Genomic DNA, 19,811 nt, shown 5'->3' on the forward strand with positions numbered 1-19,811 from the left:
TGGATTGGATGCGTGGACTGTTAGATGGAGAAGAAATTGGGTGAACAGTGCCATGCAGAGGTGGTGACCAATGGCTCAGAGTGCTGAGGGCCATCAGTGCCGAGTGGTGTCCCTCAGGGGTCTGGACTGGGCCCAGTGTTCTTTAATCTCTTCACTAATGATCCAGAGGAAGGGATGGAGTGCACCCTCAGCAAATTTGCAGCTGACACCAAGCTGAGGGGTGTGGTTGACACAGCTGATGCCATCCAGAGGGCCCTGGACAAGCTGGAGAAGTGGGCCCATGGCAATCTGCTGATGGTTTACCAAGAGCCAGTGCAAGATGCTGGCTGTGGCTCAGGGCAGCCCCTGTATCAGTGCAGGCTGGGGGATGAAGAGGGGCAGAGCAGCCCTGCCGAGAAGCCCTTGGGCTAGAGGAGAGGCTGGACATGAGCCGGCGATGTGCGCTCGCAGCCCAGAAAGCCAATTGTGTCCTGGGCTGTGTCCAAGGCAGCGTGGCCAGCGGGTGGAGGGAGGGCATTCTGCCTCTCTGCTCTGCCCTTGGGAGAGCCCAGCTGGAGTGCTGCATCCAGCTCTGGGCTCCTCAGCACAGCAAGGACCTCCAGCTGTTGGACAGAGTCCAGAGGAGGCCACCAAGGTGCTCAGAAAGATGGAGCACCTCTGCTAGGAGGAAAGGCTGGGACAATTGCAACACTTCAGCCTGGAAAAGAGAAGGCTTTGGGGTGACCTAATGGTGGCCTTTCGGGGTGTGAAGGGAGCCTACAAGAAGGATGGAGAGAGTGCATTTAAAAGAGCCTGTAGGGAGAGGACAAGGGGGATTGGCTTCAAATGGAAAGAGAATAGGTTTAGATTTGATCCTCGGAAGAAACTGGTTGCTGGGAGGGTGGTGAGGAACTGCATCAGGTTGCCCAGAGAAGCTGTGGATGCCCCATGGCTGGAAGCGTTCAAGGCCAGGTTGGATGGGGTTCTGAACAAGCTGGTCTGGTGGAAGGTGTCCCTGCCCAGAGCAGGAGGCTTGGAACTGGATGATCTTTAAGGTCCCTGCCAAGCCAAGCCATTCTAGGCTTGGATGCTGTCTGTGCTGTTTCTGTGAGACTGTGGGGGAAAGGCTGGTTCTTCCTGTGTTTCATGGTTTTCTTCACTAATTTGCTGTGCAGGCTGGAAAAGCTTCTGAGGATAGAGAGGAGGAAAGTCAGGGTTAATGAAGAGAAAGAAAGCCAGTCCCAGCTGGAAGAAATGAAGAGCAGATATTCTGAAAAGGTCAAGGAAGTTGATAGATTACAAACAGAGGTGAGCTGTGCTCTGGGTGGGGCTTTTTGGTTGTGGTGTTCCTTCTTTTGAAAGCTGGGAGATGCTTTCCCTCTATTTCTTGTCACGTTGATGATTTTTTTATTTCCCTGGCTGCATTTTGGATGTGATGGGCTTTTCTTAATGCTCCTCCTGCTGTTCCAGTGGGAGATGACTCGAACTAATCCGGGGTAGTTCTCATTCAGGGGAAAGATGCAAATGTTAAGGGCAAAGCAGTAGGTGTAAGGGCTGATGGAGGCCAGGCTGTCCCCTGCAGAGGAGGGGCAAGCCAGGAGTGGCAGCCAGCCTGGTAGGGTGCGTGAGCTCCCGGGCCAGGGAGCCGTCCCACAGGCCCTGAGCAGGAAGAGCAGAACAGGTCCACTGACAGTGAGCGGGGTCAGCCAAGAGTGCAGATCCCCCGACTGGGCCCTAGGGATGGGCAGGTCTGCCGTCCTAGCAGGACATCACGTCCATGGGCTGAGAGCAGTGGGGCCCAGCTGAGGCCTGGCTGCAGCTGGAGGGAGGCTGTGACAGCGTCCTCTGGGTGTGACAGATGAATTGCTGCCCTGGGAGAGAGGGGAGGAACAGGGCTGTCACTGGCAGGGTATGATCAGCCCCTGAGCCCTGTCTCAGGCACGAGCTGAGCAGGAGGCACTTGAGGTTTTGCTTTTCTGCACAGTGTTGTTGCTGCCCAGGGCCCAAGGAGGACAGGGGCCTCCCAGGGGAAAATCTGTCCCTTCTTGCTCACAGGGAGCTGTTTCAGCCCATCCTGTGGTGGGGAGCCAGAAGGGCTGTTCCCAGCAGTGCTTTTGAGGCTGCTCTGCCTGTGCAGCAGTGGCACAGAACCTCTCATCCCTTCTCCGCTCGTCACTCGGATCCGTTGCTAAAGCGGCGTCTGTCAGAGTTACACTTGGGTTTGAAGGCATCCCTGTAGAAAAGCTTCCTGCCTTTGCAGTGATTCCTTTGGAGTCCAGAAGCTTGGAGCATTTTTGCATGAGGAACTCCAAAAGACTGGGAAGCTGAGGAATCCCATGACAAATGATGGGAAAGCTGTTCTTGCTGGAAAAGAAGAGCCTGGTTGCACTTTGTTTCTAGTCCTGAGCCAGCAGATGATGAATAAAGTCTCCCTGGGCACCTCCTTTTGGGGTTTTCCCAGAATTCTCTGCCTTTACATCGCAGTGAGTTCCTTTTTTTTCCTTTCTGTCTGCAGGTTGCTGAACTTTCCCAGCAGCTGGACAGGGAATGTAAACAGTGCACGCAGCTGGAAGCCAAAAATCAGGCTTTGCAAGAAGAGCTGTCTGCCCTGCGTGGGAAGTGTGAGAACCTGGCGATGGACAAATGCCAGCTGCAAGAAGAGCTGGCAAAACTCCACCATCACTTGGAGACCAATGTGGTAGATTGCAGCCAACTCGAACAACGTAAAAGAGAGGTGGAAGAACAAGCAGACCAGGAAATAAGACAAAAACTCCAAGAAGTCAATGAGTTTTTGCAAGTAAGTGAATTTCACCCCAGTGTCCACAGGCACTACGTAAACTTCTCTTGTGACCATGGTTTTTGGTCTTTTCCTTTTGCTCCTGTGTTCTGTGGGTTAGCTTCTGTCTTTGCTGAAGGCAGTGGCAGAAGGCAATCTGGTTGGGCAGGAGTGCTGTCATGGGTGTGGAATGTGCCGGCAGGTCCCTGAATGCAAAGGCTGCCCAAGGCAGATTCCCACTTTGCAGTGCTTGGGGGGATCTCTGTGCGCTGCTCTACTTCTCACTGCTCATCCTTGGATGGGTTTGGCAACTTCCATCTGGCATGACCAGACCTACAGGTGCTGCTTTGTCCTTGCAGGGGGGGAAGGTGCTCAGAAAAGGAGTCCCTTAAATGACAGGGGTGGGGCTGAGGGGGTGGAGGTGGGGGATGCTCTTCTTGTCTTTGAAGAACCATTTTCCATGTGCCCTGTCCTACAGACACAGGGTCTCTTCATTAGTAGCTTTGAAGCAGAGTGCTAATTTGGGCTTCTTTGCCAATGCAAAGAATTCTTTGCCCTGGTAACTCCTGGGTTCTGCCTTGGTTGCTGCTGGGAGTGAGGAGGCACAGCCACCTCTCTGAGTAAGGCTGGGCCCTTGGAACTGGGTCTGTGCAATTTTGTGCTGGGCAGAGCTCTCTTTTTCTTGTGGTGGTTGAAGGTGCACTGTCTCTTCCAGGCACAGGCAGCCTACCAGGACACGTTAGAAGAAATCAGAAGCAGTCATTTGGACTCACTGAAAAAGCAGATGGAAGATAGAATTAGAGATCTGGAACGTGCACTGGGAAGGAGAAAAAGCAACCAAGCAGAAAGACCTTTTCCAAAAGAATCCACCCAGGCAGAAGTGGACAAGTACAAAGAGCTGTATCTGGTGGAAGCCAAAACCAGAAAAAGCCTAGCCAAGAAACTGGAAAGGTAAGTCCATGCTTTTTAGGACTGGGAATAACAAACTCCTTTTTCCTCGTGCATTTTCCTTCTAAAATCCCTTTTCTACATCTGGCCAGCGTCATGTGGGAAAGCAGAATGTGGCATATTTGTGGGGAAAGTTCCTTAAGACTCTTCCCTTCCTCAGACCTGTCTTCCTTTCTCCTTAGAGTTCCAGCAGTAACCCCACAGCACCACCACTATGGCATTACTGGTGTCTTCTCAAGTTGAGGTTATTTTAGCAGGCAGTCTTTTTGCCAATCTCTCATCTCCTCATCCCGTGGGTGAGAGAAAAGATGAATCTTGTGCCCTTTGCTGTTTGAATAAGGAGAGGCCTCTTGGAGAACAGAATCCAACAGAGGCCTCTTGGATTCTGTGAATCAAAACTAAGAAAGCTCTTTCTTGGCTTCCATTTTGGCAGCGGGTCTGAGGGTTGAGCTTTCCTTGAGAAGGCCAGGCTAGCCCAGAGATCTTATGGAGGTGCCACTTGCTGCTCCTTGCACTTGGTGTGATTTCTTAGGAACAGGCCCTCTGAACAAGCTCAGATCAAAGGATGTGCTGGTTTTGGACGCTCTTCATGCCCTTGGCTTTTAGAAGTCAAGTAGTAGTCAAGGCCGTGGAGGGTAAATTTGCGAAAGCCTTCCTGCCAAAGATGACTCTCTGTGTGCTTGTGAATGTTTCAGAGCTACTGAGAGACTTGTAGAGGCCAACACCAAGCTCCTTTGGGAGCACCACAGAAGCAGATCTGCAGTCCCAAGCAGTGCCATCAGCGGACATCTGGCTGCAAGTCCACTTCTGGATTCAACTGGCCTGGGATATCTTGGCATCAGTTTGGGACTGAGCAGAAGCCTGGGTCTCAGAGCAGCACCCAGGTATCTGTGGTAAAGCTCAAGACTTCCGCTCATCGGGTTTGTATGAATTTTCCAGAGTGGTCAAAGGCCAAAAAATATGGAAATGGAAGCAATGAGCTGTGGAACTCCATTCTTTGACAAGAGAAACTGTGCAGGTGCAGGAACCTCCCATCTAAGTTCTACACTAAATTGACATGTATGGTATGTGTGACTTATTTCAAATGGCTAATGACCCCAGGAATGCCAAATGCCACCAGACATCTGTGAGACACCTTTTTCTTCATCATTGATCCTCATTCTAGCAGTTTCTTCACTGGACCTTGCTTTAATATGTTACAATGGATAGGAAGCATTTGCTCCTGTAGTTCCTGCTACATCTTTCTCCGTGAAACAGCAGAGCTACCACTCCTTGGGAAGTTTTCATGGCCTTCTAATTTTGCAGCAATGCTTCAAGCTCTGCAATACCACTGGTCCAAGTATGCCCTGTAGTCAGCAGTCAGTGTGATAGCACACCCCTCCCAGAATGCAGAGCATGATACCAGGAGACGTGGAAACCACATGCCAGTAGTTGTAATCAGTGGAATAACCACGTAGCATGGGATTGAGGCATGGCCAAGCTTCTCTGTTGAGTCAGTGTGTTTAGTTGTTCGATGAATGCGAGAAGCATTTGTTCACTTTTAAGTCCATCTCAGTTCACTGGTCCCCCCACCTCCATTGGAAAGAACAAGGTGTCTACACACAGCACCTGGTTGAAGACAAAAACGCCAAAAAGACAAAAAGGGCCCAAGCAGCGCAGGGAATGCAGAGCAGTGGCAGTTCCAGAGAGGAACTTTTCTGTACCGTTGTGAACACATCTTTGAGGGCAGAGGCATGGACAGGCAGTACATAAAGAACTTGTGAGGTAATTAGTGCTCTACAATCTGCAGGGACTATTCTTCAGGCAAGCACTAGAAAGGAAGCAAACTTCAGGGATCCAATGCAAAAGGGAAAAAAGGAGAAGAGCAGGAGGGGTAGGGAGCATGGAACAAGTGAGGGAAAGAAAGGACAGCAAGTTTTAAAAGAAGGAAAATGCAAAGGAGGAAACCATTCCTGTTGGAGGAAAAAAGCTGCCTTAGTTTAAAAGAAAAGGGTTGGTAGCTGTGTCTTTTCTGAAAAAGAACAGGGAAAACAGATAGTGAATGGAAGGACAGTGGGAGTACCCAGTGCTTCCTAAAACTGAATTACAGCAACAATCTTCAGCTAGTCCTTTCCACTGTGATTTTCCAGAAGAAAACTCTGGGCATCTCAAAGTTTTGTCAGGATCAAGACAGATCCCTTCACTGCTTTCCTGGCTTCCCTGAAGGATGTTACAGAAATTAAATATTTCTACAGGTTTTTCATGGCTCTTTGTTTTATCCAGTTGCTAATCTATGCAGATGTGGCATTCAAATGGCTATCCAGGCTGCTTCAATGCTTTGCAACAAATGCTTCCCAGATTTACTTGTGGAAAACAGCTGAGCTGATTGCAAGAAAAGAATACCCTAGATCTGAGAGTGGTGACTTTGTTCTCACTCAGCGTCCTGACTGCAACAGCACCCATCCAGTTTCTTTTCAGGCCACATGTGTCTCACAGCCTTGAGTGGACTCTCAAGGAAGTTGATGCACAACTACATTGGACATTCCCCCCCTCTTCAATGACTGATGTCTGGAGGGGTTTTGTTTCTTAGTTTGGGGACTTGCTTCCATGCAAATATTTCTCCTTCCTATTGCATTCTTGTTGGTAGCACTTAGTCCCCTGAAGTTCTCTCTGACCTTGATGGCAACTTCTGGAGGCTTTTAGTTTGTTGTCAATAGAGGAGCTGAGGATAGTTCACTCTCACTAGACACAGTTTGTCTTCTCGGGATTTGCTTTCAACTCTACTACCATATCAAGTTCTAAAGTTTTCTTCCTGGAAGGACTGTGAGTAAAACGATGGCTAAATCCACAGAAATCTTACCTCTTAACTCTGTCAATACTATGTCTTAACTGTGTCTTTTCTGTAAAATTCTAGGCATGACAGGAACGGGATGCAAAAATGCCTAGAGACCCTCAACGAGGTCATGTGTCATTATGTTAGGAGGGTTTTTAAGCAAAAAGGTGACTATTTCTAACTCTTGACAGCTCTCCAGCCATTTTTTTTCAAGTTCCTGTGAGAAGTAGGTTTTGGGGGTTTTTCTGCTAGCCTTCCAGTTCAGACTTGAATGTGAAAACTTGCTGCTTCCCAAAACATTGCGTCCAATGCCTGGAAAAAGCCAAGCGCAAAGAAATGCTTGGCTGAAGCTGAAGTTGCCCTTCACCAGAGTTGATCTCAAGCACAAACAGTAAAGCAACCATAAGATAAGATTTTTAGAAGCTTCAACCATCACTTCCCCTCCCGTGTACACCCATGGCATTCAGCACTAAACCAAACCATCCCCATTCTTTGCTGTTAGTTCTTGATTTTTGCTAGGATTCTGTGATTCATGGCTTGTCTTGGTAGCTTAGGTGGTGCAGTCTTTCTTGGAATAAGCAAGAAGATCAGTGACAAAAGAGAATCTGTCTTTGGGAAAAGATTATTCGGTCCTTTTTTGGCAAATATCAGTTCAGTGCTTGCCATCCGTAGCATAAAACCTGCTGTGGAATTTGAGGCCAGGTGTCCAAAGAGGCCTGTCCAATGTGGTTTCAGAGCCAACAGGGGGACCACAGACATGGGCTTTGTTCTCAGACAACTGCAAGAGAAGTGCAGGGAACAGAACAAAGGTCTCTATGGAACCTTTGTTGAGCTCACCAAGGCTTTCGATCCTGTGAGCAGAAAAGGTCAGTGACAGATTTTGGAACGTTTAGGTTGTCCCCCAAGTTCCTTAAAATGATCATCTCACTCCATGAGGATCAGCACGGCCAAGTCAGATATGGCAATGCACTCTCTGAGCCCTTTCTAATATCCAATGGTGTGAAACAAGGCTGCGTTCTTGCACCAACCCTATTCACAATCTTTTTCAGCAGGATACTCCAAAGGGCCATGGCAGACCTCGACGAAGAAGGTGGGATCTACATCCCATATCGTACCCATGGAAGCCTTTTCAACCTAAGGCGACTGAAGGCCCACACTAAGACCTTAAACCATCTTGTCCGGGAGCTGCTTTACGCTGACGCCGACGCCCTCGTGGCTCACACAGTGGCAGCTCTGCAGCGTTTAACATCCTGCTGTGCTGAGGCTGCTGAGCTCTTTGGGCTGGGCGTCAGCTTGAAGAAATCAGAAGTTCTCCATCTGACTGAGGAGGGGGCCTTTGCCCACGTGGACGATGACTGGAAATACGACACCCATCCAGACCTATCCCAATGCGCAGATGTTACCGCGTGGGAAGAAGACGTGACACCCCAAGAGCTCTACCCATGAGAAGAAGAAGTGAGAGTCCAACAACGTTCACAATGGGGAGCCAGAAGACACCGAGAGCTCTACGAATTTGAAGAAGATGGCAGAGTCTGAGAACTTTCCCAATGGGGGGATTGGAGACACCCAGAGCTGTACCAACAGCCTGGGGCCTCCATGGGCACCAAGAGCTTTCTGTGTTGGTACCTTTGGTGTGGGAGGAATCTTAATCCGTATGCAATTTTGAGATTAGAGCTGGCAGCTAGGAGGCATGTCTGAAAAGAGGAAACAGCAGCCCTTATCTTCAGGAAAGAAAGACTGGAAGCTTTGGCCTTATGCTAAAGTTTGTTTGTCAGCCTGGGTACTCTATTTGCAGCAAGAGCTTTCTGTGCAGGCACCTTTGGTCTGGGAGGAATCTTCATCCATATGCAATTTTAGGAGTCTGGCTGCCTGTTGTGAGGCAGGTCTGAAAACAGGAAACAGCAACCCTTATCCCTAGGAAAGAAAGCCTGGAAGCTTTGGCTTTGTGTTGCAGTTATTGTGTCAGCCTGGGCACTCCATGAGCAGGAAGAGCTTTCTGTGCTGGCACCTTTGGTGTGGGAGGAATCTTTGTCCGTATGAATTTGAGAGTCGGGCTGGCATTTGGGAGGCAGGGTTGAAAACAGGTAACAGAAGCCCTTATCTCCAGGAAAGAAAGCCTGCAAGCTTTGGCTTGGTGTTTCAGTTGGTTTGTCAGCCTGGAGACTTCATTGGCAGCAAGAGCTTTCTGTGCTTGCACCCTTGGTGTGGGAGGAATCTTTGTATGCAATTTTGTGAGTCGGACTGCCAGCTGGGAGGCAGGGCTGAAAACAGGAAACAACAGCCCTTATCCCCAGGAAAGAAAGACTGGAATCTTTGGCTTTTTGTTGCAGTTGGTTTGTCAGCCTGGAGACTCCATTGGCAGCAAGAGCTTTCTGTGCTGTCACCCTTGGTGCAGGAGGAATCTTTGTTTGTATGCAATTTTGGGAGTCGGGCTGGCATTTGGGAGTTAGGGCTGAAAAGAGAAAACAACAGCCCTTATCCCCAGGAAAGAAAGACTAGAAGCTTTGGTTTTGTGGTGCAGTTGGTGGGCAATACTGGGCACTGCATGAGCAGCAAGAGCTTCCTGTGCTGGAAAATTTAGTCTGTGAGGTATCTTTGTTTGTATTCAATTCTGGAAGTCGGGCTGTCATTTTGAAGGCACAGTAAAAAAAGAGTAAACAAGGGCCCTTATGGGCAGGAAAGAAAGACTGGAAGCTTTAGCTTTTTGGTGCAGTTGCTGGGCAAGCCTGGGGACTCTATGGGTAGCAAGAGCTTTCTCTGCTGGCACCTTTGGTGTCGGAGGAATCTTCGTCCGTATGCAATTTTTGGACTCAGGCTGGCAGTTGGGAGGCAGATCTGAAAAATTAAACAACAGCCATTACGCCAGGCATAAAGACTGGAAGCTTTGGCTTTCTGGTGTACTTCTTGGGTAGGCCTGGGCACTCCGCTGGCAGCAAGAGTTTTCTGTGCTGGCACCTTTGGTGTGGGAGGAATTGTTGTTTGCATGCAATTTTGGGAGTAGGGCTGGCAGTTGGGAGGCAGATCTGAAAAATGAAACAACAGTCATTACACCAGGCAAGAAAGACTGGAAGCAGCCCTTATCCCCAGGAAAGAAAGCCTGCAACCTTTGGCTTTTTGGTCCAATAGGTGAGCCAGCCTGGGCAGTCCATGAGCACAAAGAGCTTTCTGTGCTGGCATCTTTGTACTGGGAGGAATCTTCGTCCGTATGCAATTTTGGGAGTCTGGCTGCCTGTTGTGAGGCAGGGCTGAAAACAGGAAACAACAGCCTTTATTCCCAGGAAAGAAAGACTGGAAGCTTTGGCTTTGTGGTGCAAGTTGGTGTGTCAGCCTGGGGCCTCCATAGGCAGCAAGAGCTTTCTGTGCTGGCACCTTTGTTCTGGGAGGAATCATTGTTTGTATGCAATTTTGGGTGTCGGGCTGTCAGTTGGGAGGCAGGTCTGAAAACAGGAAACAAAACCCCTTATCCCGAAGATAGAAAGCCTGGAAGGTGTGGCTTTGTGGCGCACTTGGTGGGCCAGCCTGGGTACTCTGTGGCAGCAAGAGCTTTCTGTGCAGGCACCTTTGGTGTGGGAGGAATCTTCATCCGTATGCAATTTTGGGAGTTGGGTTGGCATTTGTGAGGCAGGGCTGAAAACAGGAAACAACAGCCGTTTTCGCCAGGAAAGAAAGCCTGGAAGCTTTCACCTTTTGGTGCAGTTGGTGTGTCAATCTGGGGACTCCATGGTCAGCAAGAGCTTTCTGTGCTGGTGCCTTTGCTGTGGGAGGAATCTTCGTCCGTATGCAATTTTGGGAGTTGGGCTGGCTTTCAGGAGGCAGGGCTGAAAACAGGAAACAACAGCCATTATCCCCAGGCAAGAAAGCCTGGAAGCTTTGGCTCTATGGTGCACTTGGTGGGCCAGGCTTGGCACTCTATGGGCAGCAAGAGCTTTCTGTGCTGGCATCTGTGCTGTGGGAGGAATCTTCCTCCATATTCAATTCTGGCATTCGGGCTGGCATTTGGGAGGAAGGTCTGAAAAATGAAACAACAGTCATTACGCTAGGCAAGAAAGACTGGAAGCTTTGGCTTTCTGGTGTACTTGGTGTGTCAGCCTGGGCACTCTATGGGCAGCAAGAGCATTCTGTGCAGGCACCTTGTTCTGGGAGTAATCTTTGTTCATGTGCAATTTTGGGAACAGGGCTGTCAGTTAGGAGGCAGGTCTCAAAACAGGAAATAACAGCCCTTATCGCCAGGAAAGAAAACCTGGAAGATTTGGCTTTGTGGTTCAGTTGGTTTGTCAGCCTGGGACCTCCATGCGCAGCAAGAGCTTTCTGTGAAGGCACCTTTGGTGTGGGAGGAATCTTTGTTTGTGTGCAATTTTGGGAGTCGGGCTGGCAGTTGTGAAGCAGGGCTAAAAACAAGGGAGAACCCTCATTCTAAGTCTGAGGAGACAGAAACCAGGAGACTTTGAAGTTCAACTGATGTTTCTACAGTCTCCCAGCTTTCCTCACATTAATGAAAATTGGCTCATGAGGATAATGAGGATGCAGCTTCTGCTATGGGGAATTCTAAGCATTCTGGGGTCGGTAAGACAACCTGTTAAGTAACACTTGAGCCAATGGGGGGTTGTCTTGGAGGCTTGTTTCCTTTCTCTTTTCTGTCTCTCGGTTTCTCATTTTGTTTGCTACTCTCTTTGGAATAAATGTTGTTTTGTTCAACTTTCAACTGTGTACTGGTTTCAGTTTTGGCAATCTCCCTGCTACATGCAGACATAACAAACAAATGACAGCATCAGCAGATGCCTTTCCATTCCTCTTTCCCTGTCCCTCTTCCCTTCCCATTCCCACAGCCAACACACTATTTCCCTCCTCACTTTAACAAAGCTCTTTTCTCTTTCAAGCCCCTCAAAGGCGCCAAGGCCACATAGGAGACCACACACAAACAGTATCCTCTTCCCACTTGACACCACCTTCCCCCTCACTGTTCTACAGCGAACACCAGGAATCTGCTCGCAGAGGCCTCTCGTTTCCCATCAGCAGCTCAGCACAAGGAGCTAAAGGAGCTCAAGCCTTAGGCCACAAGAGCTGACAGCGAGGAAACTTTGGGAGCAAACTAATGCTGCTAACACAGACCCAGCTGAATCCAGCACACGATCACAGAATCCAAGAGTCCTTCAGCTTGGAAAAGACCTCCAAGCTCATTGTGTCTTGTGCAGCCCCTCCCCGACCGCCTGCAGGGACTGGATGATGCTTTGCACAAGCACAAAAGGAATGTTGTGAAAGCCATGGCCTGCAGGAGGACACAGAGAAGGGCTTGGCTGGGGCTGGGAAGGAGGGAGCTGGCGCTGGGGGAGCGGGGATGGAGCCTTGGGGATGTGGTGCAGCAAGGACAGGGGCCCAGGCAGCTGGTAGGCGGCAAGGCCTCACCCCTTGCCCCAGCAGCAGCACCGGGCCCTGCCCAAGGCAGTCCTGCCAGGGGCTGGGCCCTGCAGGCAGGGGCAGAACCCACTCCCTGGGGCGGCCTTGCTGCCCTGGCCCTCGTCCGGCCCAGCCTCTCCCTGTGTGCGTGCTCCCCACAGCACAGGCTGCACTGGGCAGCATCCCCTGATGGGCCCTGCAGAGCTGCCCCACGGGGACACTTCCCTTTTATGTCACAGGTGCCACAGCCTGTCCCAGCCAGCCCTGCCCATTGTCCCCACCCCGGCTCAGTGACTCACCGTGGCCTCTGGCAACCAAAGAACCAAAGCCCCACACCCCCAGAGTGCAGCCCCATCCATCTGCAAGGGGCTCCCCAAGGGTTCCGTGCACAAAGCAGCCCCTCCAAACCCTTGTCAGATAGAAAACTGGGGGACGTGACCCTTGGATGCTTTTAGTACAGAGATACAAGCTTTTCTTGAATAATGGAGGGGCTCACTTTTTTATTATTAATATTTACTGTTATCCATTTGGGGACAGGATGTCCTACAGGCTAATGTGGTGTCACATTTGGAGTGAAAAATACTTTTTAAAGAAACCCAGGGTGCATGGGTGATGCAGAGGAAGCTGCCAATCACCCATTGTGAAGCTTTGCACCAGCACTGCCCTTTCACACACATCTTTGGCCAAGACAAAGATGTCACGGTTTAGGTTCTAAATCAGTAACACTTGACAAGACCTCTATGAACTGAGAGCAAGAGAACTTAGGAGCAGCTTAGGGTTAGCAAGTGTAGGAGCCCACAAGAGAAGGGGCTGATGGGTATGTCATGAACACTGACAGTTGGATGGTGGTGGAGCCGATCAAGGACTGCTGGTAAAATAGAAAAAACATGTGACTGGGGAAGGGGCCACGTGGAATAGGGCAGCACTTTTCCCAGTCAAACCTCCTTGTTCCAGTTCCAACAGACACAAAAAACAAGTGACAGCCTCAGCACAGAAGCTCCTCTTTGCCTTACCTTGCCTTGCCAGACACGAAAGACATCACTTGCTGGGCTCTGCCAGAACATCAGCCCCCTCTCTCCCTTCTCAACCACTCAACCACAGCCTGCACACACCCACACCTGTCAGGGCCAACTGGTTGTTTCTCTTCTCTTTTCTGCCTGGGGACGAAGGAAGAAGGACAGGGAGGGCATTTGCCTTTGGGCCAGAGGGAATGGGAAGGAGATCCCCCAAATCCATCCCCGGCAGGATGGGGGCTGGGGGGGACACTGGGGGACCCCCAAGAGTATTTTAGAAAGGGGGAAAGAATGGGGGCACCCACAGGGCGTTGGGGGGGAGGGACACAGGAATCTCGTGGTGGGACACTGGGGGGTTCCCAGTAGTTTCTTGGGGGGCTTGACCCCCAGCAGTCCAGGGGGAAAAATGGACGGAGGAATTCGCCGTAAAGGGTTGGGGAGACCCAAAAGATTCTAGGAGAGGGTCGGGAGGGGCCCAGAAGTCCTGAAGAGGGTTTGGGGGTCCCTAGGAGGGAGTCTGGGGGTCTGAGGTGGTCCCAGGAGATTTTCAAGGGTTAAGGGGATGCACAGGAGATTTGGGGGGGGAAGGGTAAAGGCAGAGGGGTGGCCCCCAGGAGGGGGGCTTTCGGAGGGTCCCCAGGAGTATTGGGGGGGATCTGGGTGGTTCCCAAGAGTCTTGGGGGAGATTTGGAGGGGTCACCAGGAGCCCCCGGACCCCCCAAACTCACCCGACACCACCATGGCCTCGTTGGGGCCGCATGTGAAAAACAGCGCGGTGGGGGGAGACCCTGGGGCCGGGATCGATCGGGACCGATCGGGTTCAATCGCGATCCTCCCCGCCCCGCTCCCGGCAGCCCCCGCGGAAGTTTCGACGTTCTATTGGGTGACTCACCAGCGCGAGGAGAGGGGTCCGGCAGAATTTGGCAATGACGTCATTCCAGCAGAGCCGTTCTATTGGCTGCGACCCACGAGGGAGCCCCAAAACCTGTTCATGGCGTGGGGGGAAGGAGAGCCGGCACGGCCGGGAACGGGGGTGCAGAGGGTGTGCCAGTGCCCAGGAAAGGGCAAAAAACTTCCCCTCTCTCTCCCACTGCCCCCTCAGCCCATCCCAGTGTCTCCCCTCTCCCCCAGTGCCCCCTCAGCCCATCGCGGTCTCTCCCCTCTCTCCCAGTGCGCCCTCAGCCCATCCCGGTCTCTCCCCCCTCCCCAGTGCCCCCCCAGCCCATCCCGGTCTCTCCCAGTGCCCCCTCAGCCCATCCCGGTCTCTCCCCTGCTCTCCCAATGCCCCCTCAGCCCAACCCAGTGTCTCCCCTCTCTCCCAGTGCCCCCTCAGCCCATCCCAGTGTCTCCCCTCTCTCCCAGTGCCCCCTCAGCCCATCCCGATCTCTCCCCTCTCTCCCAGTGCCCCCTCAGCCCATCCTGGTCTCTCCCCTCTCTCCCAGTGCCCCCCCAGCCCATCCCGGTCTCTCCCAGTGCCCCCTCAGCCCATCCCGGTCTCTCCCCTGCTCTCCCAATGCCCCCTCAGCCCATCCCAGTGTCTCCCCTCTCTCCCAGTGCCCCCTCAGCCCATCCCGATCTCTCCCCTCTCTCCCAGTGCCCCCTCAGCCCATCCTGGTCTCTCCCCTCTCTCCCAGTGCCCCCTCAGCCCATCCCGGTCTCTCCTCTCTCTCCTAGTGCCCCCTCAGCCCATCCCGGTCTCTCCCCTGCTCTCCCAGTGCCCCCTCAGCCAATCCCGGTCTCTCCCCTGCTCTCCCAGTGCCCCTGTCCATCGAGGTCCCAGCCCGGCCCTGCCCCCTGCTCTGCTCCGGCCTGGATTTCTCCCCTGCAGGGGCAGCTGAGGTGGCTCCAGGGCGGGCGGGAGCTTCCGGGGCAGGGAGTGGCTCCCGACGAGCTGCTGGAACCGCCCCTGTCTGGGCGGGCCCGTCAGCCTGGGGCACCTCCTCACCCGAGCCTGGGGGACGGGCCGGCAACTGGGAGGGGCTTTGGGGAGGAATGGGGAGGCTGAGAAGGGCTTGGGGGTCGTGGAGGTGACTGGGAAGGGGTTTGGGGGAGCTTGGGGGGTTGGGAGGGAGGTTGGGGAGATTGGGGCGACTGTGAGTGGTTTTGGGACATCATCGGGGTGTGGGAAGGGCCTGGGACAGAGTTTGGGGGCGTCCTCGAGGGGAAGGGGGCAACTAGGAGAGGGTTTGAGGGGTCCTGGCAGGGCTGGAGGTAACTGGGAGGGGTTTGGGGGCATCTAGTGAGCTTTTGTGGGTCTGGGAGGGAGTCGGGGGGCCTCCGAGGGTTTGAGGGGAAGTTGGGAGTGTGCTGTGGGACCGGGATGGGATTTGAGGACTCCTGGAGGGGCTGGGAGGGCTTTATGTCTTTATACCCTGGGCATTGTCTAGTATTGATGGGGGTGATTGGTGAGCTGACTGTTTCATAATCATCCAAATTTTAACAAGACTTTGAAGGTGGTCAACCTCAATTTGAAGCAGCTCATTTTTAGCAACAAGTTTATCCCATTTTTCTCCTGTTTCCCTCTCAAAGGCTAACGATGACTTCAACAGCACATTTTCTGATTTCAAAACAGTAGACTCAACATCAGAAATCCATTCATGACTTCCCTGTCAGCACTCCATGCGAATGTCTGTGCACTCACTGTGACCTGAGAGAAACCTGCCTGTTTCTCTGGCAACTTTTCTTTTTGCAGGTGGAAAAGGGCAGATAAAGAAAAAACAGATGGGTCCAGCAGAAGTGATGCTGCTTCTGTCAAAAGCAGAGCAGAGGCCGAAAGCACTTTAGGAAGTTGCTTGCAGAAGCACTGTGCATTCCAAGTTACAGCTCAGGAGTCTCAGTGACTCGTCCAACATGAGAGCTCCTTTTCCATTTCTCAACCCCCAGATTCCTCAGGAGTAGGAAACTGAAAACACTGACTCAGAAAAGCTCCTTTCCTTCCTAATAATTGTACTTTGTCCTTCCCATTTGACAGTGCTCTTGGAAATGTGCTGGTGTGATCTGGACCTGGGAGCAACCCTGACCTCCCACAGCCCTGACCACACACACCTCATCCAACGGCAGGAAGACCCTGCCTGGCTCCTGCTGGGGTTCTCACCACCCACCGACAGCTTCTCCCTGCAGAGGTGTGGGCAACTACCCAGGCAGGATGAGACCTGACCCCGGCAGGCAGCAGGGTCCCTGCCCTGACACGAAGAACCCCGGAGCACAGGGACCCTGCTCTGCAGGACATCCCCGGGCACCCCTGGCTGCACCCCCACCTTCCCACCCCGCAGCCATCCCTGGCAGAAGGAGCCCACCTGCGCTGTCCCTCTGATGGTGCTGCAGGGAAGGCCTGCCCTGGAGAACATCCTCCTCCTGTGTAACAGAGAAGCTGGGAGAGTCCTGACAGATGCACGAGGCTGTGGGATGGGGTAGCTTTAGGAGATTCCTCCAGGAACACAGGCGACATTGCTCTGTACCTGTAGACTCGGTCTGCAGAGGAGTGTGAAGTCATGTCCCCAAGGGAAGTCTCAGCTGAACACCTCCCATCTTTCCACTGCCTTTAACCTCTCTCTGCCTTGCTTCTCTTCTCTCGTGGCTACAGGCAGTGCCCTCGGCCCTGCTGGGCTGTGCAGAGGAGCTGCTCCTGGGCCGAGCTGTCTCTCTGCAGTGCTGCCCGCTTGCCAGGATGTCCCTGTGTGCCAGGAGCCCGGCCCAGCTGAGCAGCACAGCAAGAGCCAAAGGCAGCCCTTTCTCTACCCCTCTGGGTTCCCCGCAGGTGTCTCTGGGGCTCCAGGGGAACCTGCTGTGGAACAGGCTGAAGGAAACAATGATGTTCCCTCTTCTCCCCTCCTCAGTGACACTTCTTTCCAGCAGTGACATTTCTCCCCTTAGAAAACTAACAGGGTACGATGATCATCTTTTCTAGTTTCATCATTACACAGGACGCCACGCGGGTCACAGCAAAGGATCTGATAACTCCCTGGCACAATGGGGGTTTTCCTGGAGTCACACACCGAAATGTGTCAGAGCTCTGAGAGGTGTCCACACCTGAGCTGGACTGATCCACCACTCACACCCACTGGGGTGTCCAGATACACAAGTCCTTCCCTGGCACACACACAGGCAGTTCATTGCAGCAGTGCAGTGTCTCCCTGGGCTCCTGCTGCCACTCCCAGAGCCTGGAGCTACCTCAGCCCCGTAATGCTCCCACCCTGCCCACTCCTTTTATGGCCAGGTCGAGGGAAGACTTGGGAACAGTCATTAACCCTTCGAGGTCATGACTTCGAGGTCATTAACCTTTCGAGCCTGTGCAGTGGATTTTTTAGGTGAGACACAGTGTGCGCTGAACTGAGCCCACCCTTTAATCCTGAGGTTCATCTGCTGGGGCAGAGCAAGCTTTGACAGTGGCAGTGAGGTCCTCAGGATGTAGGTTTGTTTAGAGTGACCTTCTTTTAGATGGATGGCCTTACAGGACTGATGAACTCCATCTGCCCAGGGTTTTTTTTTCCCTAACCGGGAATCGAACCGGGGTCGCAGCAGTGAAAGTGCTGCAACCTAACCACTAGACCACCAGGGGCTCCCTCCTGCCCACTCCTACACTTCAGATGAACATTGGGTTTTTCTACTCCCTGGAACTGCCCAGACCAGCCCCTCCCCAGTCCTCCCATCTCCCTGCCCCGCCCCAGCCCAGCAGAGCAGCACAGTCGTTTCTGGTCCTGCAGCAAGAAAGGGAGGCAATAGAGGACAGGGACAGTGACTGCGTGTCTGGACTGCTCAGGAGATCATCAGCTCAGGCGGCAACTCCTGCAGCCCCAGGGCCAGACCCACTTCCCAGTGGCCCAGGCAGCTGCTGCCACGTGGGCACAAGCTCTGCTGCCCAGGAGGGTCCTGTAGTGAAGGGCTTTGCAGATGGCTACGTAGCGGTCGTAGGACATGATGGTGGGAAGAGCAAGCTCTGCTGTGATCAAGAAGAAAAGCAAAAAACCCCTGTGCAACTCATCCTGAGTAGGACATGCTCCTGGTGTTCCAGAGGGAATTGGTCATGGCTTTGGGGAGAGCGGTGCAGATATAACCCTGGTGCGTGAGGGAGAGGTGGAGCAGGAAGAAGTCCCTGTGGGTGTGCAGGTGGTGGTGGCAGGCTACGGCCCTGAGGATGAGGCCGTTGGCCTGGAGGGCAGCCAGGGAGATGCCCAGGAAGAAGCAGAAGTGCAAGAGCTGCAGGCCTCGCATGCCAGGAGGAGGAAGTGGGGGATGGAGATGCTGTTGGACATGAGCTTCCTCCGGGCATCAGGAACTGTCCAAGGAGGAAAAGGCAGGGAAAACTTTGGGGACACATTTCCTAGACCAAAGCCCATGAATTCCTCTGAGCATCTACCCTCATCCCAAGTATCTGCAGTCACACATGTGTAGATCCTGGACTGTAGAAGACAGGCTTAGCATGACTTTAAGATGATTTCTTCTGAATTTTTTGATTTATTTTTCTACTGCCAGGTCTGACAGTTGTGTCATGGTGATATGGGGGGCATCGTGGAACCAAAGGAACCCTGAGACATTTCAGAATCCCACATGAGTTGGGTCTGTCTGAGCTGGAGTTCATTTTCTCACTGCAGCCATCACAGTGCTGTGCTTTGCATTGGGAGCTACAAAGGGGTTAATCACACCAGTGCTTTGGCAACTGCTGAGCAGGGCTGGCACAGCATCCGCATTGTCAGCTTCCTCCCTTGAATCGGGGGCAAGATCATGGGAGGGGATACAGACAGACCAGTTGAGTCAAATGGACCAAAGGGACATTGCAGAATATATGGCGTCAGCTCAGCAACAAAAGCCCTGGAAAGGAAGAGGAAAGGGGGGAAATCCATGTTTTTACAATACTTACCTTCTGAGCGGCCTCTCTGTGTGGTGAAGCCCTGCTTCCCATGAAGTGTCCAGGCATGGTTGCTGACGGGAAGTAGAGAATAAATCTCTTTATTTTCCTCTTCACTTATGCATGCCCAAACTTTGGCTTTTGCTTTAGTAAAGTGCCTGATCTCAAGGTAGAAGTCATTTTCCATCTTTTTCTGTCTCTCCTCTCTGGCTGGGAAGAGCAGCGATAGAGCGGCTTGGTGGGCACCTGGCATCCAGACAAGGTCAACCCACTGCAACATTGCAGGGTCTCATGGAACCAGAGGACTGTTGGGACACTGGGGGAACTCACGGAATCAAGCGACCATCGTGACAGTGCCCTACATCATGGAAGGAAATGTTCCCTGGGAAACTACAGAAACCAGGGACTTAAGGGATGTCACTGGGATGTACGGGACCTCATGGAATTAAACAAACCCTGGGATATCTTTGGAAATTCATGGAATCAAAGGGATAAAACAAAAGAATTAAACCCAACAACCAGAAACCATTGGATCGAACATTTCTTTAATATGCCAGCTGGGGATTCATGGGGGTACTCTGCCACGCATGAATCAAAGAATCAGTATAAATTTTGGAATATAAATACAGTGATACTTGAAAGACACCCCCTTCAAAAGTAGTCCATACGTATGATTTTGGGGTCAAATAGCATCTGGGTTGGTATTCGTGGAGCAAGACTGCCATCTAGCGTCCATTTCTTCTGGGGGGGGGCAGGCATTTTCGCAGTGTGGTCGTCTCGCTTAGCAGACCTGGTAGCATCTCTGACTGATCTATCCGACTTCTAACCCCCAAAATAAATGTTCTCGGACCAGCTAAAATATGTGTCTTAGAACTTCCCATTTGCTTGAACAATGTAGAATTGACTTCTTAACAGAACAATCTCTTATTAAACAAGTTTTCTGAGGCAGGTAAGTTAATTTCTTGAAGATGGGATGTACGGCCAGACTGGGAATGACATGCTGCATAGCAGTGCTGGAAAACGGCCTCTGGGGTCCTGGTGGAT

General features: G+C 52.2%; 2 protein-coding genes and 2 long non-coding RNA genes across 4 annotated transcripts in view; 3 read left to right on the forward strand and 1 right to left on the reverse strand.

Annotated features, from left to right (window-relative positions):
- Window positions 1-19,811, forward strand: part of HAUS5 (HAUS augmin like complex subunit 5) — a 119,764-nt gene that overhangs the window by 43,260 nt on the left and 56,693 nt on the right. The window lies entirely within an intron of this gene.
- On the forward strand, window positions 925-7,894 carry LOC127461292 (ankyrin repeat domain-containing protein 26-like). The gene is made up of 5 exons (XM_051768972.1): window positions 925-1,287; window positions 2,495-2,776; window positions 3,471-3,706; window positions 4,399-4,767; window positions 7,568-7,894. The coding sequence occupies exons 1-4, from the start codon at window positions 1,126-1,128 to the stop codon at window positions 4,598-4,600; spliced, it is 882 nt and encodes a 293-aa protein (XP_051624932.1). The 5' UTR covers window positions 925-1,125; the 3' UTR covers window positions 4,601-4,767; window positions 7,568-7,894.
- Window positions 9,161-10,630, forward strand: LOC127461325 (uncharacterized). Its single transcript, XR_007900035.1, has 3 exons — window positions 9,161-9,256; window positions 9,859-10,002; window positions 10,384-10,630. It is a non-coding gene; the product is annotated as an uncharacterized LOC127461325 (long non-coding RNA).
- On the reverse strand, window positions 9,171-10,891 carry LOC127461318 (uncharacterized). The gene is made up of 3 exons (XR_007900029.1): window positions 10,646-10,891; window positions 10,075-10,456; window positions 9,171-9,282 (listed from the first exon to the last, which is right to left on the reverse strand). It is a non-coding gene; the product is annotated as an uncharacterized LOC127461318 (long non-coding RNA).

The sequence above is a fragment of the Manacus candei genome, unplaced genomic scaffold (genome assembly GCF_025592945.1).
Source record: "Manacus candei isolate 608988 ecotype Guabito, Panama unplaced genomic scaffold, ASM2559294v1 h1tg000099l, whole genome shotgun sequence".
NCBI classification, from domain to species: Eukaryota; Metazoa; Chordata; class Aves; order Passeriformes; family Pipridae; genus Manacus; species Manacus candei.